At 35.6% G+C, this 27,377-nt stretch overlaps 5 protein-coding genes across 23 annotated transcripts; 4 read left to right on the top strand and 1 right to left on the bottom strand.

The window, feature by feature from the left end:
* Positions 1-2,417: 2,417 nt before the first annotated feature.
* LOC121260693 (thymidylate kinase-like) lies at positions 2,418-6,843 on the top strand. 10 transcript variants are annotated; one of them, XM_041162674.1, is made up of 7 exons: positions 2,418-2,589; positions 3,389-3,450; positions 3,880-4,161; positions 5,179-5,290; positions 5,371-5,430; positions 6,188-6,343; positions 6,519-6,843. In XM_041162674.1, exons 3-7 carry the CDS (start codon positions 3,890-3,892, stop codon positions 6,633-6,635), a joined length of 717 nt encoding a protein of 238 aa, XP_041018608.1. In that variant the 5' UTR covers positions 2,418-2,589; positions 3,389-3,450; positions 3,880-3,889; the 3' UTR covers positions 6,636-6,843. The 10 variants fall into 10 exon arrangements, with proteins under 10 accessions (XP_041018608.1, XP_041018598.1, XP_041018599.1 ...); XM_041162664.1 differs by having other exon boundaries at positions 3,389-3,446; positions 3,787-4,161; XM_041162665.1 differs by having other exon boundaries at positions 3,389-3,446; positions 3,808-4,161.
* Positions 6,844-8,031: 1,188 nt separating this feature from the next.
* On the top strand, positions 8,032-11,337 carry LOC121260691. 6 transcript variants are annotated; one of them, XM_041162658.1, is made up of 7 exons: positions 8,032-8,343; positions 8,493-8,561; positions 8,641-8,760; positions 8,841-8,915; positions 9,131-9,265; positions 10,300-10,444; positions 10,944-11,337. In XM_041162658.1, the coding sequence occupies exons 1-7, from the start codon at positions 8,092-8,094 to the stop codon at positions 11,102-11,104; spliced, it is 957 nt and encodes a 318-aa protein (XP_041018592.1). In that variant the 5' UTR covers positions 8,032-8,091; the 3' UTR covers positions 11,105-11,337. The 6 variants fall into 6 exon arrangements, with proteins under 6 accessions (XP_041018592.1, XP_041018593.1, XP_041018594.1 ...); XM_041162659.1 differs by having other exon boundaries at positions 10,303-10,444; XM_041162660.1 differs by having other exon boundaries at positions 9,170-9,265.
* Positions 11,338-12,374: 1,037 nt separating this feature from the next.
* LOC121260690 (carboxymethylenebutenolidase homolog) lies at positions 12,375-14,653 on the top strand. Of its 4 annotated transcripts, none has more exons than XM_041162654.1 (3): positions 12,375-12,620; positions 13,616-13,971; positions 14,093-14,653. In XM_041162654.1, the coding sequence occupies exons 1-3, from the start codon at positions 12,480-12,482 to the stop codon at positions 14,622-14,624; spliced, it is 1,029 nt and encodes a 342-aa protein (XP_041018588.1). In that variant the 5' UTR covers positions 12,375-12,479; the 3' UTR covers positions 14,625-14,653. The 4 variants fall into 4 exon arrangements, with proteins under 4 accessions (XP_041018588.1, XP_041018589.1, XP_041018590.1 ...); XM_041162655.1 differs by having other exon boundaries at positions 12,376-12,620; positions 13,646-13,971; XM_041162656.1 differs by having other exon boundaries at positions 12,376-12,620; positions 13,649-13,971.
* Positions 14,654-15,274: 621 nt separating this feature from the next.
* LOC121260695 lies at positions 15,275-18,572 on the bottom strand. Of its 2 annotated transcripts, none has more exons than XM_041162675.1 (3): positions 18,258-18,572; positions 16,168-16,358; positions 15,275-15,520 (listed from the first exon to the last, which is right to left on the bottom strand). In XM_041162675.1, the coding sequence occupies exons 1-3, from the start codon at positions 18,388-18,390 to the stop codon at positions 15,500-15,502; spliced, it is 345 nt and encodes a 114-aa protein (XP_041018609.1). In that variant the 5' UTR covers positions 18,391-18,572; the 3' UTR covers positions 15,275-15,499. The 2 variants fall into 2 exon arrangements, with proteins under 2 accessions (XP_041018609.1, XP_041018610.1); XM_041162676.1 differs by having other exon boundaries at positions 16,168-16,331; positions 18,258-18,530.
* Positions 18,573-19,298: 726 nt separating this feature from the next.
* Positions 19,299-22,074, top strand: LOC121259598 (patellin-3-like). The gene is made up of 4 exons (XM_041161234.1): positions 19,299-20,680; positions 20,808-20,932; positions 21,050-21,200; positions 21,390-22,074. The coding sequence occupies exons 1-4, from the start codon at positions 19,460-19,462 to the stop codon at positions 21,642-21,644; spliced, it is 1,752 nt and encodes a 583-aa protein (XP_041017168.1). The 5' UTR covers positions 19,299-19,459; the 3' UTR covers positions 21,645-22,074.
* Positions 22,075-27,377: the final 5,303 nt, after the last annotated feature.

The raw sequence follows: 27,377 nt of genomic DNA on the forward strand, positions 1-27,377 counted from the left end.
CAATATAACCCAATAAAAATTAAAAATTAAATAAAGATGGAAAAACTCATTCATCCTTTTTTGTGAACATTTTATCATGTTTTGCAAAATTTTTAACATGAGTATTTTTCTTTTTATTAAAATAAAATATTATAATAATATTGTAACTTTTTCATGTTATATAAATAAAGTGTAAATGTTAGAAATATAAAGTACGATTAGGAAAAAGAAATAAACAATAACAACAAAATTATATAGATGAATAGTAAATGTAGAAAAACACTTTAGCTCGTATGTATTTTACATTTGTTTTACCTAATCCGATTGAAGCTTTATCTTGACATATTGTTAGTCATTTTACATCAATATGCAAAATAAATAAGCCATTGAGAGTGCTATTAGGTTGCGTTTGATTCGTTATGTTTCACATGATGATTATTTTCATTCTTTTAAGAAATATGAATCCATGTTCTCATTCACGCATAAATAAGGATGCTAATTGTATTTTTTCACTTAGGATAAAATTAAGACTCTTCACTTAGATGTGAATTTGGCTATCCAGCTATATACGGATCTAGACTAAGATGTGTAATATTGCTCGGGTTCTTGCCCGGGTTAACCCGAATTATGCCAAATATTGTAAAAATCAAAAAATTTAAAATAATCCGAACATCTGTGTTAGGCATAATTTATTTTGTTAGTAAATAAACTTGGATTGCGAGTACCGGATTTTAATCCCGGTACCCGCCTCATATACCTCCATACTCGCTCCAATATATGAATGGATGGATAATCTGCTTATCGGTCTAGTTAAAATCTAAATTTATAATCTCATTCATAATTCGATTATCCAGATTCCGGATTGGACTATTAAAAAAAAATAGCTGGATGAACAATAAGTCAGAGTAGATAAACATATGATTGAAATTAGGGTGAACATTTTAAAATATCTAAGGCCCTATTTGGTTTTATAGGTGGTCTTAACTTATTTCGTCTCAACATCTAAATAAATTTTTTTTTAATTTCAAATTTCAAATTTTTAATTTTTTTATCTAATCATTACCTAATTATTACAATTTCCTCAAACTTAAAAAAAAAACATAATTTATTTTTTTTTCAAATTATAAAACAAAAATAATATTAACAAATAATATTTTAAATTTATAAAAATTTTATTCAATTCTTTTTATCTCTCGTTTCATAAAATCACATAAAATATATTAATTCATATTATTTTATTACTATTTATAATTATTTTACTGTTATTTATAAACTTTTCATATTATCTCTGTAATCAAACGAGAAATCTCACGAATCCGAAGCTGAGACCAAGGACGAAAGGGCGGTCAAACCAACCTATCAAATTTTCTATATGGTTGGCCACCCACTTTAAAAATGTATGACAATGTTTGAATAATTTTACAATCATGCACTTCAAAAAAAGTTATTTCTCTCGTTTTTTCTTGGAGAATATTCATTCCTCACATTTCTTAGGAATACTATTATACAATAATTATTATTTATATTACAAATAAATAAAATAAGTATTTTAGCCACAAATATATTTTATAATCATAAATTTACATATGACTTATTTTAACGTGATATGCATATTGTAAAGTTATTTTATTATAAAATAGATTTAATATATTATATAAAATTACATTATTTTTTGAATTTATTTTTATAAAATATCTTTATATTTACAGTATTGCTCAATAAATAATATTACACGTCAGGTCAATAGAGATCTACTCAATCAAATTTGAGCATGGTTCAGCTCACGAAAATCCATATAAACTAAAATAATTATATATTTATTATCTTTATAGCATATACATGATAAAATATTTTAAAATATTTAAAATACGAGTTATTTTATTATCAAATCAATGTGCAAGCATATTTAGTAAAATATTTATATAATTTAATTGAAAAATGATAGTTACAGTCGGGAGTGTATAAATGTCGTCCAATCACTTAAAAATAAAAAAATAAATACGAGACTCATATAAAAAAATTAATTTTTTAATAGTAGACATCACTATTTTTCAAAGTGACTGCATTGTACTTGCGCACTCCACGACTGTATGTAGCATTACTCAATATAATTTAACTTGAAAGACAAATTTTAAAATTTGAAACTTATAAAGATTTTTAAATAATATTATTTATCAAATATTATTATTAAAGTTATGTGAATAATGTTTTATACATACTGTTTTGAAAATAGTATAACTATTAAAAGATATATAGTAAATCACATACCTAATACCAAATAAAAAAGTTTAATTATCAAGCTTATGTATAAAACACACAAAATAAAGTATTTAAATGTTATAATCTAATTTTAAAAATAAATTTTAAAAATTAAAAATTTTGTATGTATTCCATTTGGAGCTTAAGAATAGAATAGTCGTATCAATATGTTAAATTGCCGCGCCCTCCCGCTTTTGAGAAAGAATCGAAGTCTGAACGATTTATAGCCTGTAGGGCTTCCCCGAAACTCAGAAACGAAAAGGAAAGAAGAAAAAGGACACCGAAAGCAAAGGACTGTGTGCTCCAACATCAGAAATCGAAGGAATTTCAAAGAAAAAGAAAAATGATGCGGTAATCGGCCTATCTCATCGATTTTTCTTCTTATTTTTGTTTTAATTTTTCATCATTCTTTGTTTATTAACTGAACGGATTTTGTAGAATGTCCTTTTTATATTTCGTCACTCTGATTCTGGGTTCCAATTAGTAGAATGCAGTCCAATGGCTTTTCCGATTTCTGTCACCGAAAAGAGTTCTCTGAATTGCAGCTTTATGAGGACGAATTTTACTGAAAAACAAGAGAAAATAACTTTTTTATTCTCCTCCTGAAAACAGATTTTCTATTCCTTTTTTTTTTTTTTTTTGTTAAACGTAAGCATACTGTTTTTTTTTTCTTTATTTATTTTAGAATCAGTCACGTTTTTTGTTGTATTCGGGGCTAATTCTTTTACGTAGGAGCTATGGCTGATAAGTGTTGAGAATTTAGTTAGAAATAGTTTACTCCCAACTATTACAAGCGATGACATTGATATTATTATTATTATTTTTTTTAGTAAGTAAACAAATTTTATTGATCAAAGAATAGGCATAGCCATATACAAACAAGAGCATGCCCTTCACTAAAATCATGAAGGTCGATACCATTGAAGTCAACAGCAATGGCCCAAGTACAGAGTGTTCTAAAGAATAAACCTTTCAGCTCCTCCTGCGATCTCTCCTTATCCTCAAATGTTCTTTCATTACGCTCCTGCGATAAACACCACATAATGCATATAAGGATCATCTTCCAGACAGCTTTAATAGGTGCTTTATTCTTAGTGTGTTTCAGTGAGCTGGATCTGAAGTTGTTTGATTCTTACACTCCTGATTGCAGTTTCTAGATTTGGGAGGGACATGACCCGTGTCTGTTATCTCACACTCTCCGGGGCCTTGTAAGTAAGAATAGATTACTTGTGCCTTCATTTTTTCTTTCGTATTTAATTTTTGAGTGAAGTTTTTTGGCTATAGTCGTAAATTCCAAATCTCTATTTAATTGATGGGAGAGTGGTGGAAAAGAGAAGAAAACGCCACTTTGAATAGTGGGTTTTTGTTTTTTAATTTTATTTATTTATTTTTTCTGAAGAATGAGAAACGCAACTTGGACAGTAGGTGTGTTAGGCTTGGTCGAGTGGGGATTGTTATTTTTCCAAGCATACTATAATGAAAAACTTACAATTTATTTCTTAGTTTTTTGCACTATTATTTTTCTATTATCTAAAGCCTCTTTTATAGGGAATATTTTTGGGTCTCTAGGAATCTCGGAGGATCAGCACTAGGGAAGTTACTGAAATCTCAATTGAACTTTCCTTGCAAGTGTCCAATTAGGCAGATTCGAATGGCTGCTCACAATTCTATCCTAAGTGAAAGCAACAGTGAGTCGAGAGGTGCCTTGATTGTTCTAGAAGGCTTGGATCGTAGTGGGAAGACATCACAGTCTAGTAACCTACTCAAATACTTGGAAGGACTGGGACATTCAGCTGAATTATGGCGGTTTCCTGACAGAAGTACAGATGTTGGGCAAATGATATCATCATATCTTACCAACAAATCGCAATTGGATGATCATACAGTCCATATACTCTTTAGTGCAAATCGTTGGGAGAAAAGGTTTGTTATGTTGTTGTTTTTGTTCAACTTACTGTGTTCTGGTCTGTGGGATTTTCAATTTATATTCTTTTTTTCGTTTTCTTTGCAGGATTTTTTTATATAAGATGAAATACCCTGTTTGTTCTATAGTAGTTTCTTGCTTATTCTATTTCTTATGCATATATAGAAAGGGGAGGAAAATGATAAATCTTCGCATTTGAGAATAAAAAATTCAATGCCTGAAATATTTTTCCTGGTTGCAGTTTCTTTGTTATCAATCTGCATATTAAACTGATTTGTTGGAGTATCATTTGACATAGCCTAGTTTCATTTAAATTTTGATAGTTTTTTCTTTAGCTTGAATGGATCATAGCGTATTATTTGTAATTACAGCTCAATGAATAAAATTGTAGTATTAGGAGACCATAGCAGTATGAAATCAAAGTATCTCTAATAGTTTGTGAACTTTTCAATTTATTATATTTCTTTTGTGATAAAATTTTCCAAATTCTTCAAGCCCCCAAGCATTGCTGGGTGGAATGGCACTTGGTCTTCACTCTTCGGGCCATCTGCAATGCAGCACTTAAATAATAGATATATTTCCGTTTGAAGCAGGGAGTGTGGGGTAGATAGGTTTTCTTAGCTGCTTATGGTGACTTAGGTGATAACAGGATCCTAATTAGTGGCTTGAGCCGTGGACCACAATGTGTGAATTCTGGGGGATTTGGGCACTTATTGGTTAGAGAAGCTCTTGATACTTGAAAGTAGCCTCCACTGTGCTGATGAAATAGTAATAGATGCAATTCTATAATTCTTCCACGAGTATCTTGTAAGATTGATCAATACTTCCCATTTGGGAAAATTCAAACCATTTTGTTGATAGGATGGCTTTCAGTGCACCTTCTGGAAAGAAGACAACTTGGTTTTATTTTTTATTTTGAAACATTATCTCTTGAGACACAGAACTCAGTGGCTGTGCACAAGCAGAATTTTGACAATGGTTGGACTTGTACTCAGTCACTTGTAATGCATACGCAGATCATTGATGGAAACTAAACTGAAATCTGGAACCACCCTCATTGTTGACCGTTATTCTTTTTCTGGGGTGGCTTTCTCGTCTGCCAAGGGACTTGGCATTGAATGGTGTAAGGTGAAGACATGGTTCAGACTTTTCTATAATGAAGTTTATGTTTCTTTTATTCTTGTTACAAATGAGGTCTTCTTTTGAAGGCACCAGAAGTTGGGTTGCTGGCTCCAGATCTGGTGCTGTACCTTGACATACAGCCAGAGGTAAGTTGTAGGCACCACTGTGTAGACTGTTATATCAATGAAATTAAGCATGAAAGGCTTCAGCCTTATAGTGTCCTGCTTCAAATGTTTTCTGGCGCATGAAACTGTCTTGCCTGAGAGCTAGTTTAGTTTGCATTGAAATATTTCAATGTGTTATTTTTGTCTGAACTCTAACCTGTATTTTGAGACACGCATACCCCACTTGCAGTAATGTGCTTCATACATGCATGCTGACAGATTCTAGCTGTCAAGACCACTTGAGCCGTCTAAAACAATGTTAAAGAAGAAAAGAGGGGGAGGGGGGAAGCAAGATGGATTATATGCGCTTCTATGCAGGGGAACTCATAACCCAAATCAACTGACTTTGATGTTTCTGCAAAATTGGCTCTTAAAAAAAATTGTTGTGAAATTGGACAACTGTCCATTGTGCCACTGTGATAAATTATTAAAGACAGGTTTTGCATTTATAAAATATTCTTGATGATGAAAATGAATGTAATGAATGATAGATTTCTATTGGAATAGCACTTGATGTGCCTTAGCAATTGTAGAGATAGCATGGTGCTTCTGTTAATGAAAGTATAATACTGGTGGAAGATGAACCTGATGCACACATAGACAGACTTACGGGTTCCTCAAATATACTCACACAAATTCACACCCTTCTATGGTGTGCACACACAACACGTGCACAAATACATTCATACATGCAGACTTGCATATTTCCAGGACTGAGAAGTCTTTTCAAAATCTTCAGAAAGCTGCAGAGAGAGCAGGATATGGAGGTGAGAGATATGAACAACTTGAGTTTCAGAGGAAAGTTGCCCGATGCTATGATGTCCTTTGTGATGCTTCCTGGAAGGTAATTTTATGCTGGTTGTGGGTCTTCTACCTTGGAGCCTGCCACTGCTTGGTATAAAGCCATTCATCAACAGATATTACCATTCAGTTTTTCTTTAACTTGTAGTTAAAAGATAATGCACTTGTACCCAACGATGGTAACACGGCTTAACTAGAATATTGTTGTTGATTGATTTCCTCTCTAACCATCCATGTTTGGATTGAATTTTATTACTGATTGACTGCAGATAATCGATGCCTGCCAACCAATGGAAGACATCGAGAAACAGCTCCAAGGGATTGTGTTGGATTGTGTCACGATATGCCAGAAAGGCAAGCCCCTTTCCAACCTCTGGTCAAGTTAATCCTCCGCCCCATTCTGTTTCTTAATTTTCTCTTCTTTTTCTCTCCGTGGAAAGGGATTCTGCATACGTATCTGATATCTCTGCTACTACCTTTTGGTCTTTCTGAGCATTGTGGCGTGGTTTTAAAATTTTTGTTTTTGTTTTAATTCAGTTCCAGGCCTTATGACAAACTGGGGTTTGTTAGTTTAATTATCCGGGATTTCCCTTATGACCAGTTAGTTTGGCAACTATCTTCCAGGGTTATTTTAGACGATAATTTAATTTGAAACAAAAAAGAATCTTACCATAATTAGCACTGACACTTGATTAATTTTAACATGACATTTAGAACGTGTTATGATAATTTGTAATGCCATGACATTTATGTAGAATTACAGGACAGAAATATTATGTAATAAATAGTATTCATTTATTGGTATTTTCGTTGATCAATTTAATCTTTGTTAACAACATGATGATCAAAACATCTCATATTTAATGCTAAATGAATGCTACTCTCGTGAATCATCCTCTTGGAATTTGGTATTACAGTTCATAACACAAACGATTATGTAGGAGCAAGATCTTCAAGGCTTATATTCATGTTGCATTGCTAGATTAACATATATGTTAAATTAAGTATCGTATCTGACAAACAATTAAAAAAATAATGATTTCGTATAAAATTCATTATTTTAAAAATTTAGTACATATGCAACAAAATACAAGTTTGTAAACAGGTTTAAGTGTAGTAAAAAAAAAAAAAAAAAAAAAAGCACCAGTGTACAAATTTTATTCATCCAAAACTCTTAACCCTGTTTGCATTTAAAATTCATTTCAATTCATTTCAACTCATCTTATCTTATCATTATAACTTTCTCAAATTTTCATACAAAATATAATAAATAATTCAACTTTTTCAAATTCTAAAATTATTTTTTCAAGTTTTTACATAAAATATAATAAATAATTCAATTTTTATTCTCTTATTTATAATTCATCTTAACTTATCTCTAAATTCAAATCACTCAGTTCATATTTTTATTTATTTTTTAATTTATGTGATATCAAATAAATAAAAAATTAAATTATTAATTTTTACTTGTGAATTATCGAAGAACGATAAAAGGATGATACTAAAAATAAGATGAAAGGCAAAGGGGCATTTTTATCCGGCCATTCCAGTGGTTAGGAGCAGGGAGACTGCAACGAGGGAGGACTTCAGGCTATGCTTGGCGAGTAAGAGGATCTTAAGTATTCTCATTATTATTTTTTATTTTATTATTATTTTTTATTTATTTTTTTTACTATTTATTATTTATTATTTATTATTTTTTTATTACTTTTCCACTATTATTCATAAATATTCTCAACTCTTCTTTTTAAGTATTCTCACTATCCACGTTTGGATAGCCTAAAATAAGAAGTAAAGCAAAGCTGGTATTTGGTGGTAGTGGTACCTCGAGTGAGAGCTTCCATGACTTGTACGAGTACTCTTATCCTCAACTCTATTGCCACCACTACCAGTAGTACAACTCGACTTCGCCACCACCTCCCTGCCCGAAACACGCTCAGCCCCCACTTCTCTCATTTCCTTCCTTTCCATTCTTCTTCTGCCAGAGCCACCAACATTTTTCAGAATTCCGGACTTCCTCTTATCAAACGACGCCGTCTGCTCCCTATTGCCAGCTCTCTTCAGCTTCCGCTTCTTCCCTTTAACATCAACGAGGTATAATTGTAATCGCCTCTTTGTTTTGACCAGATTATTGAGTTTGATAAAATTTACGTTTCACAAGTTCTATGTTTTGTGGTTCAACTTATTTACGCCTACTATTGAATTTGTTTCTTTTCGTTTTTTTTTTTTTTTTTGAATACCAGGTTCTTGTTCCAACCGAGCGTAAGACGCTACATTTATATGAAGCAAGATATTTATCCCTGCTGGATGAGGTACTGAATATCTATCTTTACTTTTCTTATCGATTTTGATTATACGTCGTAATGCATCTCTTAATTATTTTGGTTGCAGTCGTTATTAAGAAAGAAGAACCTTTTTGTGCATTTTGTGTTGGACCCAATTTCAATTAGTGATTCAACCGGTGAAGCATCATTTGCTGCTAGATATGGCTGTTTGATTCTTATAGAAAACGTAAGCTTCTGAATTTTCCAGGATTTTCACTTAATAAAAATATTAGGTTATGACCCAATTTAAGACTCAGCTCTGTGTAGGTTGAACGCTTAGATGTTGGAGCATTGGTCACTATAAGGGGCATTGGTCGAACCAAGATTCTGAATTTTGTTAAGGTGAGTGAACACTGAACCTCAAACGTTTAAATTCCCGTTGATAAACTTTCTGTTAATATTTCATGTCGTTAGATCTCTCAAACGCCTTTCAATTTCATCGTCCAATGTGTGTGCGTGAGGGGTTTTTTATTGCATTTAACAAGTTTCAATCTTTCAGCTTAGTTGCTCTTTAATTAACGTTCTCTTATTTCCATGCTTGCAATTGTAATGTGCAGGCAGATCCTTACTTATTAGGTGTAATCATACCAATGCAGGATGAGATTCCTGAAAGTTCAAGTAAAGTGAGCTCAAAAGTTGTGGAAGTAAGGGAAGCTATCTACAATTTGAATAGTTTGGAGATCAAACTGAAGGTATCACTGTGTTTGTGTGCATGTGTTGCGTGCAAATGCACACTCGTGAAAATGTGAACACATGCATTTGTTCACAAAGAAATGGAGATACTCCTCGGCATGAGGAAATGCTTAAACCACTATCCTTACTCCAAAATGAAGCTTCAGAAAGTGGAAAAAGAAGCTCTGTATATTAAATATTTTTTGTTTTCTTTTTCTTTTTCCACTTTGTAAAGAATGATATTTTTGAGAATAAAGTATTCATAACAGATGCATCCTCTAGCATCTTTTCTATCAATTTGCTAACTTCTATCAGAAGTAAAAATGTTGAGCATGAGTGCAATTGCCAGGGATAGCCGAAGCATGTGCTTTGGTTATTGTCATCCAACCAATAGCAATGGTATTTCTGAGAATATTACTTGCTTCTCTGGTACCTATGATTCCAAAGGGAAAATCAGGTTCTTATTTCACAGGAGTTTGGAGGTCAAGCTTTTCATCTAGAAATTAGAAATTCATTAGTGAGTGTATTTGATGGAGATGATGCCTCAAAAATGAACAAAGAGGGAGTCATGATGGTGTCTGACATAGACCTCTGGCATCGTAACTAGCATTTGTATGTTATGATTGTTTGGATCAGGATACTGACTAACTGATCACAGATGCTGTGTCCTGCATATATCACATCAGAGTGCAGCTCTTATTTCCTTGTTACTTCAAATTTATTCTAAAACATAATGACTCTTTCACAATACCACCTTTCTGATAATGACTGTTGGTTAGATGATTTGTTTGTCACATGGTAGACATTCCGAGAGGTGAACTTTCTGGTAAAAAATCTCCGAGATGGAAAATCAATCATTTGTGTGAATTAGCATTTTATTGATGATAGTACGATTCCTGAGTTGCTCATTGTTGTAGATTATATGTCATTGATAGACTCTTTGTAGTGCTATTGTGCATAAAAAGACATCATTCTTCTTTTAATAATAATAAAAAAAAAAAATCGGTTGCATTTTTCGATGTGTAAGAGTTGTCTGTATACTATCTTGTGACAGCAGACCCCAAATGAAGCATCGTTGCAGACTCACATCACAAACTCTTTGTTGTGGGCTGAAAAGGAGCCATCCTTCGAGTGTGATGAAGATTTCATTCCGTCCCTGGCAGAGCGTGTATCCTTTGCAGCACTCCAGCCTATTACAGGCAAATGTCTCTCAATCCATTATTCAACACTCTTTAGCTTTTCACTCGCTAAATAGTCATTTCTCTTAACTTGCGACTGATTATTCTGCAAGCTCATAAAACTCCCATGTCAAATTCAGAACAATATGCATGATCACTACACGCTAACTTATCTTCTTCTTCTTCTTCTTCTTCTTCTTATTTTATCAGTCACTACATGCCAACTTATCTACATTAGCCTTTGGGTGTTCACTCCATTACTAATTGTTCATTATACTAACTTGAGGATAAATGATTGGCTTGATCTCCTGTGTCCTCTCCTTTCTCTCTCAGTTCGTGTTGTGTTCATATCTGAAATAGAGATAGCCCATATTATGCTCTTCGGGGCTGTTAGAAGGCCTTAGCACTAACTAAAATAATTACTCGTGTTATATTGATGTTCTTGGAATCTTATGGAGCCTTCTATCCAAAATAATCTTAGCTTGGCATGATGAATTATATGGATTTGCTACTTTGACAGGATCAACTGAAGCAGAACTGCTGAAGTTACAACGACTGAAGCTAGAGGCCATGGATCTTAAAGACACGTATCAAAGGTTAGAAGATTCCCTAGAAATAGTTAAAGAGAAGATTTCCATGGTTGCAGCCAAGCTCGCTATACAATCATTGGAGATACAATAGACTATGTAACTTCATATTACAGCTTCTGCTGCCTCCCAAAGCGAGGGGAAACACTGATTATTTTGATTTTGGCTGTCAAATTTTAACTGTAATAGTTACGTACAGACGAGAGAGAGAGAGAGAGTGAGAGAGTACTGTGATTGATTTGGCGGATTCTGGCCGCCAATATATCCTTTTCTTGTAAGATTACCTAAATGCATTGCTTGGGAAGTCTACGTATTTGGTTGGTCATAGATGTGCCTTTTGGCTAACGCATGCCTTGTTAACTATCCTAATCGTCATTTCCCCCCATATTCGTAGTTTCCGCTGCTAGGTAAGGAACATAGAGGTTATTTTTATCTACTTTTATCCTGAGATTCGTTTATTACAAATTATATACGATAAAAGTGAAATGGTAATATAGTGTATAGAATTTTTTTTTTTTTAAAGCACAAACTATTATTTTTTGTCACTTACCAAGTTTTAGTTGACTAATAGAAAACTATGGCTTCAATTTGTATAAAGGGGGCTGTATCTCTTCTATGTCCACCAAAATTAGGGGTGATAGTTCATATTTTTAGGTCGTGTTCGTGTTCTATCAAGTTATGGATATTTGACTATATGGATCAACATAGACTCGACCTATTAAGTTAAACATGACAAACTTTCAAATCATAATCCGATATATTTAAATAACGGATTGTGTCACCAATTTTGATCCGTTTAATAGTGAACTATAAACAGGTCAACACGACATGATTAATTTCAATTTGTTTCATGTAAATGTATTGAACTAACACTCATAACCTATTTGACATGATTAATATAATTTTATTTAAAAGTTAAAACTTATATTTATTAGTAGTCATAATATCTAAAAATAATAATAATACTAGCTAGTAACAAAAAATATCAATATTTTTTAAATCTTAACTTATAATAAAACCAATATTACAAATTTTATAATAAAAAATATGAATATAGGTCCAGAATTATACTTTTAAATTTTTAACAATAAAAACATTAGCATATTAAAAAATATCGATATTACAATTCAATAATAATAAAATTATAATTTAAAATAAAATCTAAAAAAATTATTATGAATTGATTTCGAATTAAACGGATTAACCTTTATTAATAGTATCTTAACATGTGAATCCATTTTAAATCCAACTATTTATGTCAAAACCCAAATTTACTGATTTTGGTATCGTATTTTGGATTTACATATTGCAGACGCCAGCCAAATCCTTTCGAGGATAAAAACACTGAAAAATTGTGGATCCGTATATCCACCAAATCGTAATAAGGGGCTCGCGTCCGTTGGAAGAAAATAAATATCTGACAGCCTGTGTTGGTGACTGAGATACGGAGTTAACGAGTGAAGAGGGATATGGGTTTAGCTTCAACGGGAGCCCCTTGGTTTCGTGCTTCAATGAGCTCCAGCACCTTCAGCCTTTTGTCTCCTAGAAGCCCACTCTCAGTACCAATATCACCCTCTCTCAACGTCTGCTTATCCTCTGCTCTCCTCTCTGTTCGTTCACTCCCATTCCTCTTTAATTTTCTTTGTTTATACAATCTTTTGAATGCTTATATTTTGGGTTGATGGCCAGAGTGGTGCAATATGTGTATGTATATGCATCTTGTGCTATATCACTTGCAATCTTTCTTAATAAACTTTCTATGATTTATGTATGTCTACTTACACTTTTACTTATAACTGATACGTAGATAAGTAAGTTTTTTTTGTAAGTTTTCAAGTATATTTAGCATTTTCCTTTATGTATATTTGTGTGTGTGTCCGTGAAAATGAAATTTTAGACCCAAGTTTATTTGCTTACTTTTTTTACGAACCATAGAAAGGGTGTGTTTGCAATTGGGCAATTTGGCATGCTTGTGGATTCTGATTGTTACTAAAATGGAGCCACGTAATTATTGAAGATATAGTTAATAGATTTCCTGATCTCTAACCCGATTGGTGTATCGAACTCTATTGACCAAATCTTGCCATTTATTCGTATTCATATATATTTAATATTTTAACACCAGTTAAATTTTAATGGGTATGTCCGGATTGATATGATGGAATTTTTGCTTGTGCTGCTGCAGCAAGAGTATCAATTCGTCCTGCAAGGATAAATCTTCAGTGAGAAAGAGAGCTCATTCGCAATCCATTTGGGCAATATTTCTTCCCCTGCCGTAGCTAGCTAACTCTTTAAGCATGACCCATTTCTTTTAGCAATAGTCTTAAAGTCTAATTTCCGCTCCCTCCAAGAATGCTGATCCTTAGATGCCTCAAACACACGTTTGGTAATTTGTTCTTTTGAGGTTTGTTCCAAGATTGTTAAACCTGAATGAAACGCAATCTGTTTGAACTGAAACTAGAAATGTGAATTTTGAATCTTGTTGATATGATAAGCAAAAACCAAAAGTTAATCCTAAAAGATATTCTTTATGTTTTTGGTAAAGCAATCCATATGATCTACTACTTGTGCATATCAAACTGTGGTCATCTTGATTTTTGCATAGTGCAACTGTTTATCTTGTGCATATTGGAAGAAGTCTGCAACTCTTGACTGTAAAGCTTCAGTTTATGTTCAGAGAAGATGCACTCTAAATTTTAGAAGATCAGTTACAGAGAATAGAGTAAGAAAGGTATCATGTAGCCTATTGAAAGTTGAAGATGGCATAAACGATGAGGCATGCGAGTTAGTCAGTGGAGTGGAACTTTCACTTGGGGAGGGTGCTGATAACATCCAAGCGTATCTCTTCAAGGCAGTTAAAAATAATAATGGAACTGGCATACTGCTCTTGTCTGATGTTTTTGGGTTTGAAGATTCTTCTACAAGAGAGTTTGCATATCGTATTGCTTGTAATGGTTACAAGTATGTTGCTTAGCCTTGAAGCATCATTATTTCCGTTAAACTTTATATCATTCTGTCATGTGACGGACTAATGTTCTTTGACAGACTTTAAACTGCTATATATAATTTTCCTTTACTGCAGTGTTCTAGTTCCAGACTTATTTCGTGGAGATCCATGGGGAAGAGACAGGCCAAAGGCTATGTTTGAAGAATGGATTGGTAGACAAGATCCCCAGAGGGTGGCCAAAGACATTGAATCATCAACAAAATGGATGGTGGATGAATTTGTTGCTGCAGGAATCTCAAAGAAGCTTGGCATAATTGGTTTTTGCTTTGGAGGAGGGCGGGTGATAGAGGTGCTGGCCAGAGACGGGGGCGCATGTTTTGGCATTGGGGTCTCTTTTTATGGTACCAGGATGGACCCATCTATAGCTTCTAAGATAAGTGTTCCTGTACTGTTTATTTCTGGGGACGATGATCCACTTTGTCCTGTCAATGTCTTGAGGGATATGGAGAAGAGCATAGGTAGCGGAGCCAAGGTAGTGCTTTTCGGGGAAAGAGGACATGGGTTTGCCCACAGGCCTGCATCTCCTGAAGAAGATGGAGATGCAGAACAGGCTTTCACGATGATGAGAAACTTTCTGTACGATGGCTTGGTTGTAAACAACAACTAAACGGCTTGGTAATTTTATAATCATGTCAAGTCACCTGTGTAATTTTTTTTTATCTTTAGAGCTGAAGCTAATGCTAGTGCTTCCTGCAGCCGAGGGTAATGCTATTCTCATTCTTTATCGATGTATTTCTTTCGTATGTATGGTCGAAGAGATGGCAATGGATCGGATATGGTAGATTTCTGATCCAGTTGTCATATGTGCTAGCGCTGCAGCCGATGGTAAAGATAGATGGTTGTCATTCTTAGTACATAGATTGTGTTTGATGGGAGCAAACACGATTCATTTCAAACTAATTATTGATAAGATTTGTTATGTTTTTTAACTTTCCTTAAAAAAAATAAATAAATTCATTTCAACTTCTTTCATACATTTCAATCTAAACAATTAAATTCATTCCAATAAGACCTATAAAATGTTATTATTTACAATTCAACTCAATTTATCTCAACATCTAATCGTAACTCATTGCCTTAGTTTAGACGAGAAATATACTTTCTTTTTTCTTAACAAGGCTATTGTCCCTTGAAAAAAGTTAAAAGCGTTAAAACATGTCTATGCCAAATTACCAACAGATGCAAACGAAACATGTTGGTCGGGACAGCAGTTCCGTTTCCGCAAAAGTCACACCACTTTCTTGCAAGCCCTGCAAGAAAATAAATTATTTCTTCCTTTTCCTCCCCCCTAAGTACACTCCACCCAATATAGTAGGATTACAGAACCAGAGATACTGGGATTCGACGTACACCAGGTTTACTCATTTATCCATCAAAAACAATGTTTTGTACCTAACTATTCAAAAAAACATCCACGGTGAGAAAATTCACAATCAATCTCGATCCAATTCTCCAGCCAACTTATGATTAACTTCAAGAAAATCAATTCTCAGTCCCGGCCTCCTGAAAGGAGAAAAGGAATTCATAATAAGCACACAAGTTTCTTCTTTAAAATGCATTAATTGTATGCAAACAATAATAAGATTATGGACAATGTTAGGGCCACCAAGCAAGGTGACCCCTGCATTGTACTGATAGTGCAAATTGTATTTTTTTTTTCAAACATTTTTTAAACTCCTTTAAACATTTTTAAAAAAAAATTTGCAAACTCATTAAAAAATACTTCCTTAACCAGTAAAAAAAGAAAAAAGAAAAAAAGATCGGTCACTTTTGGGGGCATCATTCTCGGTGGCCCAAGCATTTTCCTAAGATCATAGCCTTTGGGGGTCATAAATTAACTGACTAACATGCAACTGTCATTTTCATAGTCTTGATACCCTCTATTGAAAGTGTGGCATAGAGCAGGACCGGCCAGGAACAATTCCTTGATTTGAACTTATACCGGACTACTAAAACTTATTCAAAGTAACTCCTATTTTGCTCTTTTTATTTAGAAGATGACTTTGTGCCAATGTAAATGCCCATGCTTCAAAATCAGATCCCATTGGAAAACATCATAAACGCCAACAAAATGCCTTGATCAAACCTAAGTTGTGGTGTTGCATTCTCATATAACTTAACCCAGTCATTATTTCAAAAGAAGTGTCTACCTGAACTGCAGGAGTCTCGGTGATCTTAGGACCGGGACTCTCTGTGCTCCCAGGAGCAGGCGTCTCTGCATTCTTAGGAGTTGTCACCTTTGCTGGAGTTCCATCAAATAAACGAGAACAGTCTGTGTAAGCAGATCCAATGCCCACCCCAGCACCAAAAGCCACCGATGCCCAGCGAGTAACAGGAGTCCCTGGGTTGATATATCAGAATACATGGACCAAGGAGAAAGCTTTAAATTAAGAAAATGGGTATCATTTTGCCAGGGATAGAAGCCTTTAGCAACATCATAAAAATATGCATTCGTAAATGAACATAGAGCAGAAATTTATTGTGCATAATTCAAATCACTTACAGTGCAAATGAGAAGAGTCATAATCACCAAACAAAGGGTCCTGCCTTCAAATGCTTATAAATAACTAGCTATACCTACCACATGACTCTCTGACTACAAGATTCTTTCTCGATATGCTATAAACTCTACTTGATTGGTGGAAGTGACAGAAAAGGAATTGTGTTGCACCAACCTGATCAACATGGCCACCCCAACAGTCCAACCTACCTACATCTAATACTAAGAATCTCTTTATGAGGTGATTGGATTGGGCTAATGGCATAATGCCAGCAGTACTCCTAAAAGAGTGAGACTGCGACCTGAAGATATATCATATAATACTAAATCCAATACCCCTAGCATTTTCTTTTACGAACCTAAAAAAAAGTACAAAAAATGCAGAACACAGGTATAGAAAATATTATAGTAATTTCAAGAGTTATTAAAAAGAAGTTTTTTATGCAAAAGATCTAAATAGTATGCATCCCCGCACTCAGTAATAGCACGTAAAAGATATTCCAACAGAATGACAGTCTTGAAGATGTAAAATAGGTTTGTTTTAAGTGTTCAACAAAACATGAAATAGAAAATGCACTCACAACACAAACATCAAATGCAGATTATAAGAGGATTGACAGCCTCATCATATAGTTGCTTCCTATATCCTTACTTGCAACTTGTAGCAAGCATAAAGTAACAAAACTTAGTAGCAAGTCTGGGATAAAGGCTCTGGGAAAAGGGGAGCTCAGGTTACAAGAAGAAAAACAACAGCAAGCAAAAACAATGAATGGTCATCTAGGTAAGGGCTTATAGTGGAGCTAAATCCCATCAGTCTGACTAACTCAACCATCAATCAGTAGCACAGTTTTAATTAAAAATTGACTTTCAGGAGGTCTTATCCTACTCGGTTAAATCCACTTAATCTGTGCCATCTCTCTTCCTTGCACCTACAGAGACGGCCGTTCTTTTGCAGGTACCAATGAAGCGTTTATTGGTGTGCCTTGTATCAACTCCTTATCTCAAATCAAGAGATGTCATTCTAGTAATTGGAAGTAATATTAGAATCAAATGAGACACACATAGATCGAAATAAATGCATATACAGTTGCATTGTAAAATCAGATTGTCATCAACACCTCTTAAATTTCATCCAATAAATCGGTAGATTCCACTCCGCTATGTGGCCATGGGCTTTCAGCACCGGCACTTTGCTGCTCAAAATAAGTGAGCCAGCCTGCCTGCATTATTAGGGACACGTGGCCTCTAATAGATTTTTTAACATGACAAATGATCATAATTTTTCCAACCCCGAACCTCTCGGGTGTCACCAAAATAGATTCCAAAGGCATTCTAGACTTCTATTAAAACAATTGGCGTTGTGTTTGCGAGAAATATTGAAGTATTTAGGATTAAAAAAGTTGGCCAATAAAAACCAATTCATAGTTAATTTCTTGTCTAACTCAAAATTCAGAGCCAATAAGGAAATCAAACAGCAGAGCAATCACACATTCAAATACTCCGAAATCTCAGTAAAAGCACGGAAATCGAGAAGCTCTACTCCCAATATAATTGCGGGTCAGGGAGAAAATGTATTATCTTCAGTAAAGAACAAGTGATGGGGCAAGAAAACAACAAAAAAGGAAAAAAAAAAATTTATATAGTAAGCTTTCATTTATGTTTGAAGTAAAGTTTTCGAAGCAGCCAAGGGGGGAAATTAAGATAAGGAAAGGAGAGAAAGAGAGGGTGAAGAGAACGGACTGAAGAGGAGGAGGCCACCAAAGGTGCCGGCCAAGGAGGAGTAGACGAAGCGGCGAACGGTCAGGTCGAGACAGGCGTCCCATTTGGCGTCCAAGTCGTATTTGGGAGGCACAATCTCTTTCTTCTCGGCCATTCCTCTTTCTTCTTCTTCTTCTTGTACTTCTTCTAGGTTTTTATTAGACTATTAGCACTGTGATTTCCGATCGATTTGCTATGTATCTGGATACGAAATAATGGGGGAGGTCTTGACTTGCCTTGCGCTCGAGGCTGGCTTGGGTATTAGACGATCAGTGAGGGTTTCTGTTTCGTTGCAGTGCTGATGCTAATGGCTTGGATTCGCTCACCAATTTTAGAATTTAGGGTAAGGAATACTGAATGAATAGTGGGCTTGCGTCCGTACGAGTGCGAGTAGGTGCCACTTTGGGCTTATTAAGGTTGCACGAACCCCATTAGGCCCTATTCGTTCTCCAAGATTTTATTAGACACATGGGCTTTTTTTCATTTCATTTTGCACGAACCCCAACAGGCCCTATGCCTTCTCCAAAATTTTGTTTAGGCCCATGAACTTTTTTCATTTCGTTTTTTTTTTCCCCCTTTAATTTTGAGATAAGTAGGCTTGCATGGTCATTTTCTCAAATCAGTTTGTTTTTAAGTTTTATTTTTCTAAAAAATGTTTTTTAAGGACATTTTTAGTGAAATGGATTATTTAATCGCGTGGAGAAGTGATAAAGACTGTGTTCCTATAGGGAAATATTTATTTATTTCTGTCAAAGAGAATAAAATTAAAAAAAAAAAATATGAACTTTAGAGTTTGTAATTTCCATCTAGGATAGTTGGAACACTTCGACAATCATAGATAGATAGATATTCTCTTCTTGAAGCTCCCCTATATTATTACTACACCTCGAATGATACAGAGGTCAAAGTTTTGGACTGCAATGCCTAGGATTCCCGTCCGTGTCGGTGTTCACCCACAACCCTCAGTTCACAGCCGCGTGTCGCTGTTGGGAGCCTACCACGACTGTCTGTATAAATACACAAATACGGTACACAAAGGAATACTATCGTGGAGTTGTAGTACTTACTACTTCCGCCCTTTACTTCGCCCATCCTCACAATCTCAACCCTTTCTTCTGTTCTCCCAACCCCCTCTTCCTCTTCACCCAGCACATCGGTCTCTCTCTCTCTACGTTCATAACAAAATGGCCGATGAAACTCCAAGGCCACCTCCTGCACCATCCTCCGACCAACCAACTAATAAGGACGAATCAGAGTCGCCAGCCCCTGTGTCGGTGGTGGTGACGGAGTCTGAATCACTCGCTATGACTGAGAAAGAAGAGGAACCGCCTACCCCACCTCCAGCACCATCCTCCGACCAACCAACTTATATGGAGGATTCACCATCCCCAGTGTCCGTGGTGGTGACGGAGTCTGAAGCCCTCACTGTGGCTGAAAATAAGGAGCAACCGACTACCCCACTTCCAGCGGCCGAGTCAGATTCACTGGTCGTGCTGGAGGAGAAAGAAGAGCTTCCGCCGTCATCTGTGGCTGCAGTTGTGGAGGTGAAAACTTCAGCTACCCAAGACGGGGTTAGTGTGTTTGAGGAAGAGAAACAGAAGCCGACTGAGAAGAAAATGATTCCTCAGTCTCTGGTCTCGTTCAAGGAGGAGAGCAATTTAGTGGCTGATCTCTCAGATTCCGAGCGGAAGGCTCTGCAAGAACTCAAGCAGCTCGTCCAAGAAGCTCTCAACGGTAGCCGACTTACTTTCGTACCACCTCCTAAAGACGCAGAGAAACAGAGTTCAACTGGAGAAGCACAGACAAAGCAAGAAGATACCCCAGCTATGCCCTCCGAATCCACACCGAGAATCGAAGAAAACCCAGAAAAGGAAGCCCAAGAAGTATCGAAAGAAGTGGAGGAGGTGTCCATTTGGGGGGTTCCTCTTCTTAAGGACGACAGGACCGATGTGATTCTGCTCAAGTTTTTACGAGCCAGGGATTTCAAAGTCAAAGACGCTTTCGTCATGATCAGGAACACAATCAAATGGAGGAAGGAGTTCGGGATCGATGCGCTTATCGACCAGGATCTCGGGGACGAGTGGGAAAAGGTGGTCTTTATGCATGGATATGACAGAGAGGAGCATCCCGTGTGTTACAATGTATATGGGGAGTTTCAGAACAAGGAGGTTTATGCAAAAGCATTTTCAGATGAGGAGAAGAGAGCCACGTTCTTGAGGTGGAGGATACAGTTCTTGGAGAGGAGTATCAGGAAGCTTGATTTTAGTCCTGGTGGCGTTTGCACCATCTTTCAGGTCAATGACCTAAAGAATTCTCCAGGACCCGCGAAGCGCGAGCTTAGGCTGGCCACAAAGCAGGCTCTTCAGTTGCTTCAGGACAATTATCCCGAGTTTGTAGCCAAACAGGTATGATAATCCCTTCTTTTTTTTTTTTCTTTTTTGGTATTTGATGTTTCTGTTTTATGCCAAATATGTTTTAGATCCATCAAAATGGATGAATTTGATTGCTTCGCTTGGGTATTGATCTCTTAAGGTGTTTATCAATGTTCCTTGGTGGTATCTTGCGTTCTATACGATACTCAGTCCATTCTTGACCCAGAGGACCAAGAGCAAGTTTGTCTTTACGGGGCCATCTAAGACTGCTGAAACCCTTTTCAAGTTAGTAGATACATTGTATATTTTGAATGCTGAATTTTGAACTTATTTCTTTGCTTTATCAACTTTGCTTCTTTTTTTGTTGCTGATTTTAACGTTAAATTGCTCTTGGTAAATCAGATACATATCTCCTGAGCAAGTGCCAGTTCAATATGGTGGATTGAGTGTCGATTATTGCGATTGCAACCCAGAATTCAGCATTTCTGATCCAGTCACGGAGGTTACGGTTAAGCCAGCTACTAAGCAAACTGTGGAAATCATAATTTACGAGGTCTAATTGCATTTTTAAGCTTGGTTTATAGGTTTTTCTTTTCTCTCTATTTTGTTTTGTATTTTTTTTCCTTTTTTTTGTTTTTGCTAATTCTAATATAAAATTGCTATTTAGTAGTGTTTGATATTTATCATTGATGATGAATGAAAGAGCCATACTTTTACTAATTGGACATTGGGTAAACTGTAGAAATGCATCATTGTTTGGGAGCTACGAGTGGTTGGCTGGGAGGTGACCTATGGTGCTGAATTTGTACCCAACGCCGAAGATGGATATACCGTTGTTATACATAAATCTGCAAAGAAGGCCCCTACTGATGAACCAGTGGTGTCCAACAGCTTTAAAGTTAGTGAACTAGGCAAACTACTGCTCACGGTTGATAACCCAACCTCAAAAAAGAAGAAGCTCCTTTACAGGTTCAATATCAAATCCTTCTTAGATTGATGATACCAAATCAACTCAAAGCACACGAAACATTTCCTGTGCTCGGGATGAATTGAGAGTGAGAAGTTTCGGTTTTCATTAATTGATGATCCTTATACTGATTGAAGATTTCTGCTCGATCATTGTGCTGTAAATTGGTGTTTACTTGAGGCTTGGAATTTAGTATTTAAACATGGATATATAATTATTTCCCCTTTTAGTATTTGGGTGAGTCTGTTCTCATATGGGTTTTTTGTTCCTGGGGAGTAAGATGTTGGAGTCAGTCTGTTTAGCATCTGGCGCTGGTTTGTAATACCAGCGCTATAACTTCAGTTTGGCAAACAAGGAGAAATTTGAGGGCAGTTGGTGTGATTATGTTTGTAAAATTTGGTGTTCAGGTGTGACACTCTGTTTTGTTTTATGGATGACGTCTGAAACTGTTATGACCAAATTGATATGTAGTATATTGGAAGTACAGTTATGACCAAGTTGGCACGTGTAAATCTTCATTTCTTTCATAGCATTTCTCATTCAATCTGACACCCACCTGTCGTAATTTGCGAGCATTGTTAATGTTGCTTGTATTGGTTCTGAACATAAGAGTCTGTCTTTGAGGTGTGCTCCAAATGTAACATGTTATTGAATGCTTGGTGTTTCTCTTTGTTCTTCTCAATTCAATGAATTTGTTTGTGTTGGTTGAAACTCGTGTATATTAGCGTATATGAGGAAACGTGCAAAGTGAGAATAGAAAAGGGAGAGGGAGAGAGCAAAACAAACATTGGAATTTGAAAAGGAATTACCATGTCTAAAGCGAGTTAAAAAAAAAGTAGGAAGACCTGGATTGGGTGAAAATATATACTTCTACTAGTACCAATTAAGGTATGTTTGATGGGAAAAAGCATTAAAAGATGAAACTAGAGTTATAGATTGTACAAAATGAGAAATTGTCCAAGCGGTATGGGATGAAGTTCTGTTGAGGTGGTGGTTCTTAGGTTCAAATATATTACTGAATAAAAATCAGTAAGTGGTTGTTATTAGCGATGTGAATTAGAATGGTAGGTAGCAATGTAATCTTAAATCTTAAATCTGGGATAAGCTTAAAATAGAGAGAGTTGGTATATGAATGTGAGAAGGATTCTTTGTAGGTTATTATGTTTTGGCTCTGTTAAATCAGTATATTTGAAATGGAGGATGGGGGCTTTGTTACATCATATTCTTAAAAGGGTGGGGAGGATGGCCACTATCATCATCAAAATTATTACTTTTTGTCAAGAGCTTAATTCTTTATGCAATAATCTCGTGTCATATGCATATTTAATTTGTACCTTTTGGGAGAGGGAGGGAGTGAGAGAGAGAGAAGATGTATTTTTTTAGGATCGACTGCAGGAGGTGGTGCATGCTTGCGCTTGCTGGTGTTTGAGATCTTAGCTGACGGCGCAGTGAGCAGTTATCAAGGACTTGTGGCTTGCATCAGATCATGAGATGGTGCACTGTTCGCAGATCCAGGTTAGGAAAGAAAGAACTGAATGAAAATTAACCCTTAGTAAAAAAAAAAAAAAAAGAGAGAAATTTGCGATAATCTCCATCTCTCTGAATTATCTATTTCCTCAAAAATATATTTAGGGCACATCAATTAGGTTACAAGCTATAATTTTTTGGTTAGAAGAAGATGATTTCCGTGTATGTTAGATTTGAATGTGTTTTTGGAAGTTTATGCTAATTAATAAATAAACAAAAGAAATGTTATTGGAAAGCCCCGGCTGTCTGAAATTGAAAACCAGCCGGTAATTCTTACTCGTTATTATCTGATCTGATCATCTTGAAATGTTGCAATGCTTAGGCTTGGAGTTGGAACCACCTGCCCTTGTATATCCCACCCACTATTCAATGAAATTTGTTGAAACTTCAATTCATATGTCATTGGTTGGTGACTTTACCCTTTTTAAATTTCATCATTTGCCTTTTTGTCTACTCCAACCCCCCTCCCCTCCCCTCTTTTTCCTTTTCCACAATCATCATTTTCTTTTCTTTGCACCACTTTTTCAAAAATAACACTACACCGTCCTATCAACTAATTTCTCGTTACAGCATTTGAAATATTGCTCTGCACCTCTTAACTAAATTCAAACTTTCCTTATCATCTAACCTGTTTGCTTAAAGACATCATAAACCATTACTATTGCTGAGGAATCTTCCTGGGTTTTTTTTTTTTGAAGTGGTCTATAATCATTGACATACTGTTTCATGCGAGGCCGTTTATCAATTATTATTTGTCGTACTTGGAAAGCTAGCTGTTTGTGGATGGCATTTTCTTTGTTAGGCTGGGAGTATTGGCATTGCGGGCCCACTAGTAAACCTGAGATCGGGCCTTGCCTATGGATTAGGCCTAATCTTGCAAACAAAGATCTACATGCATAGCCATTTAGATGATATTGTGCGTAAAACGTGGTGGATCGGCCGTAGTTCTACTGCATCTTGCTTGCGCTGGTGCAGACTGTGGTTCAGCAGGCCAATAATGTATATTGTCGCAGGGATTAGAGGATCTACGAAATTATATAACGCAGCTATTGATATAGAATCCATGATCTCCTCTGTCGGCATCTGCTTTACGAATTATAAATTTATAGACAACAAATTAAAATTAAAAATAAAAACGTTTTTTTTTATTATTTCATATATATGCAGGGTAGGTCCACAACTACTGTCCCATGAAACAAACAAAAACAAAAAATTTAAGAATATGTGTAGTTCAAAGATTTCTAATTAATTTGGAGCTCTACTCTCGAAGCCTTTTAACGTGACTCTCTGTATATTAAGAGAGAGAGAAATTATCCATAAACTTGATATGAAGTCGACGCATTATTAATGTGTTAAGATGTTTTGAATTATATGAGTGGTATTAATTAGGTGGATTCGTGTATGATCCAATGATATTCAAAAGTATAAGATTTAGATGAATATCAAATTAAGCTTATGTTACACGCAATATATATGGATTGGAGTATGTGCGGAAGAAGGAGCAGTTCTAGTGGTGATGTATGTATTAAGAGATCAGCAAGACAGGATGCGGTTTGGTCGAGTGCACTGTGGAATCAACAAGGCTAAGGTTGGTCGGGTATGTTGTCATTTTTTTATGTCAAATTAGGCGGAGCAGGAAGGGGACAATTTCCTACTTCTCTTCGAATCGTATCATTTAACTGAGTCTGACAAGGATCTCATTATCATAGTCTCTATTTTTTTTTTTTTCACTTTTTTGTTTAGGGGAGGGAGGAATTAGGATTAGCAAAAGGTAGAGATATGCATACGCATTGGCAACTGTTTAAACGTAAACAAAGGAGTTAGCGATGAGAATTTAATCGTTTAATAATATGTAGTACTCTCTCTCTCTCTCTCAACTTTCGCCACTTATTTTCATTGTTGAAGACTCGCAACACATTTAGTCTGAGACATTATTGAATTATAAGCAAGGGCAGATGACATGAATCACATATAATACACAGAAAGAGAAGGAACAGACAAAGTTGTGAGGGGATCCGAGCCTAGGAAAGCCCAACCATGAAGCCTGGGTCAGAGTAAGGGAGCTAAAAACCCAGGGCCACAGGATCGAAGACCGAGTGCACAACACCGTGCAGGAGGGCCCAATATATGAAATTATACCTCAGAGGGAATTGGGAACCTGGGGCGAGAGGATCGGGAAGTAAGCGCAGGCCTGGTCAAGATTGGTCTGTCGACTCAAGGCCTGGGAGGATCAAGAGGAACGCTTCGGGGGTCTGCAAATTAGCAAGTCTAATCACCAAGTCGGATAAGCACACCATCAGCATGCACCCAGTCCCAGAGTCACGGATCTAAGGCACGAGCCAACCTAGGTCAGTGTCAAGGAATCTAGCGCGCGACGGAGCGTCCCACGAGCCAAGGACGGCTCGCCCGTGATCTGACACCTCCTTGCATAACAGAGAAGTGGCGGCCAAATAGACGTAGGACGACAGGGACTGCGCGATTTCCTGCTAGGCCGCAAACTGACACCCACTAAGGCGACAGAAAATGAGTGGTGGTAGGTTTAACGTCTGACACGCCATGATCTCCCTTAACGGAAGGACTAAATCATGTATAAATAAGGGATAACCCTCCTGCAGGAGACTCTCAATTCAACCTACATAACTGTTTTACTTTGCTTTGTATTTCCTTCTTCGTCACCAGATAACTATCCACTGACTTAGGCATCAGAGTGACCTCGGAGGCCACGAGAGCCTCTCTTTCTTCTTAGTTGCAAGCACCAATGAGCTTGAGATTTGTGGAACTGTTCAGACTGTGAAACATGACATCAACAAAAGCCAAGCACAGCACATGCATCATCATGTTCATGTAATGCAATGCAATGACTTCTTTCAATCAGAGATATAATTGTTTGTAGAAATGAATGTAGGTAGTCCTAGTCAGATATTGAGGGCTATGCGCATGGCCTCCTCATCCTCTCCAAACACCTGTCATTCTCATCTTCTCAACTCAACTTTCCATTCACACATATAGAGTGAAGCAGACGCATGTCCTGATCGATTTATTCTTTCTTTTCTTTTTTTCCCACCACCGCCACCTTATATATAATATAGAGCACTTATGCCGATCACAACACATTTCATAACACATCTTTTAAAATAAGAATATTTTTATAAAATAATATTACTTTTATAAAATATTTTACTAAATTATCTTTCATTTTAAAACATAATTGTATAATATGTTATGAAAAATTATGTGTGTTTATAATTCTTCTATAATATAATTTATATAGATAGATGACCAGTGCACCCCAAAATAATTAATTTGAAATAATAAATTCTCAAAATGGTGCTAGGAGCCTTCTGCCTCTATACTCAACTGTTTCCAATTTGAGAAAATAAAATCCGCTGGTAGCTGCAATTTAATGCATCTCTCTTTCGGGAATAAGGACACGGAACATGAGTCACGCTGATAAATGGCCTAGAGACGAAATGACTGACCAAATAAACATAATTTTCACATTATAACCGTTTAGATTCCTCATTTCATTTAATCTAATTTAATCTGATTATTATAAATTTATTAAATTTTTACATAAAATATAATACACAATTCAACTCTTTCAAATCTTAAAATAATAATAATATTTTAACAATATTTTATTCAACTTTCATCTCAACTTAACTCAATATCCAAACCTCACTATATTTCTAAAATATAAAATATTTAATCCAACCAAATAATTCTGATTTTTTATTTTTAAGAAGACTGAAAGACAAACGAAATTTCATAAAATGATAAGGGGGTTCTTTACACTCATTTAGGAAGTCATTACCTTTCATTTCATTCATTCTTCTTTATTGAAAAAGTCTATTGTTTGTTTTCATTGACTATTGTATAATTGGTTAAGACCTAGTTTAGGTATATTCTCATAATACATCACTGTTATTTATTATTTTATCATTATTTTTTATTATTATTTAATATTTTATCATTATTTTATTATTATTTTTTATTATTATTCACAAAATATTCTAAAAATACTTTACTACTCAAACCCAACCTAAGTCAACATATACTGGTGTTCGATCCTCTCCTTAGTTAACCCTTAGCTGCCATGATCACCTTGTACATAGGATAGACAAGATGTTCCCCATTTGATGATTACTCTCTATTTTTACATCCTCAGCTTAAAATGGAGTGCATTAAGTTTATTTATTTTTATCTATGGGATAAATTGAGATTAAAATTAAAAAT

This window comes from Juglans microcarpa x Juglans regia, chromosome 4D (genome assembly GCF_004785595.1).
Source record: "Juglans microcarpa x Juglans regia isolate MS1-56 chromosome 4D, Jm3101_v1.0, whole genome shotgun sequence".
Classification (NCBI taxonomy): Eukaryota; Viridiplantae; Streptophyta; class Magnoliopsida; order Fagales; family Juglandaceae; genus Juglans; species Juglans microcarpa x Juglans regia.

Coding starts and splice junctions, on each gene's coding strand:
- LOC121260691 (XM_041162658.1), top strand. CDS start 8,092: ATGACTTGTACGAGTACTCTTATCCTCAACTCTATTGCCACCACTACC. Junction 8,344..8,492: donor TTCCCTTTAACATCAACGAG/GTATAATTGTAA, acceptor TTTGAATACCAG/GTTCTTGTTCCAACCGAGCG. Junction 8,562..8,640: donor ATTTATCCCTGCTGGATGAG/GTACTGAATATC, acceptor TTTTGGTTGCAG/TCGTTATTAAGAAAGAAGAA.
- LOC121260695 (XM_041162675.1), bottom strand. CDS start 18,390: ATGGCCGAGAAGAAAGAGATTGTGCCTCCCAAATACGACTTGGACGCC. Junction 16,359..18,257: donor TGGTGGCCTCCTCCTCTTCA/GTCCGTTCTCTT, acceptor ATATCAACCCAG/GGACTCCTGTTACTCGCTGG. Junction 15,521..16,167: donor CCGAGACTCCTGCAGTTCAG/GTAGACACTTCT, acceptor TTCTCCTTTCAG/GAGGCCGGGACTGAGAATTG.
- LOC121260693 (XM_041162664.1), top strand. CDS start 3,409: ATGACCCGTGTCTGTTATCTCACACTCTCCGGGGCCTT. Junction 5,291..5,370: donor TTGGCATTGAATGGTGTAAG/GTGAAGACATGG, acceptor CTTCTTTTGAAG/GCACCAGAAGTTGGGTTGCT. Junction 6,344..6,518: donor TTGGAGCCTGCCACTGCTTG/GTATAAAGCCAT, acceptor GATTGACTGCAG/ATAATCGATGCCTGCCAACC.
- LOC121260690 (XM_041162654.1), top strand. CDS start 12,480: ATGGGTTTAGCTTCAACGGGAGCCCCTTGGTTTCGTGCTTCAATGAGC. Junction 12,621..13,615: donor TATCCTCTGCTCTCCTCTCT/GTTCGTTCACTC, acceptor ATTTTTGCATAG/TGCAACTGTTTATCTTGTGC. Junction 13,972..14,092: donor ATTGCTTGTAATGGTTACAA/GTATGTTGCTTA, acceptor CCTTTACTGCAG/TGTTCTAGTTCCAGACTTAT.
- LOC121259598 (XM_041161234.1), top strand. CDS start 19,460: ATGGCCGATGAAACTCCAAGGCCACCTCCTGCACCATCCTCCGACCAA. Junction 20,681..20,807: donor CCGAGTTTGTAGCCAAACAG/GTATGATAATCC, acceptor TGATCTCTTAAG/GTGTTTATCAATGTTCCTTG. Junction 20,933..21,049: donor ACTGCTGAAACCCTTTTCAA/GTTAGTAGATAC, acceptor TTGGTAAATCAG/ATACATATCTCCTGAGCAAG.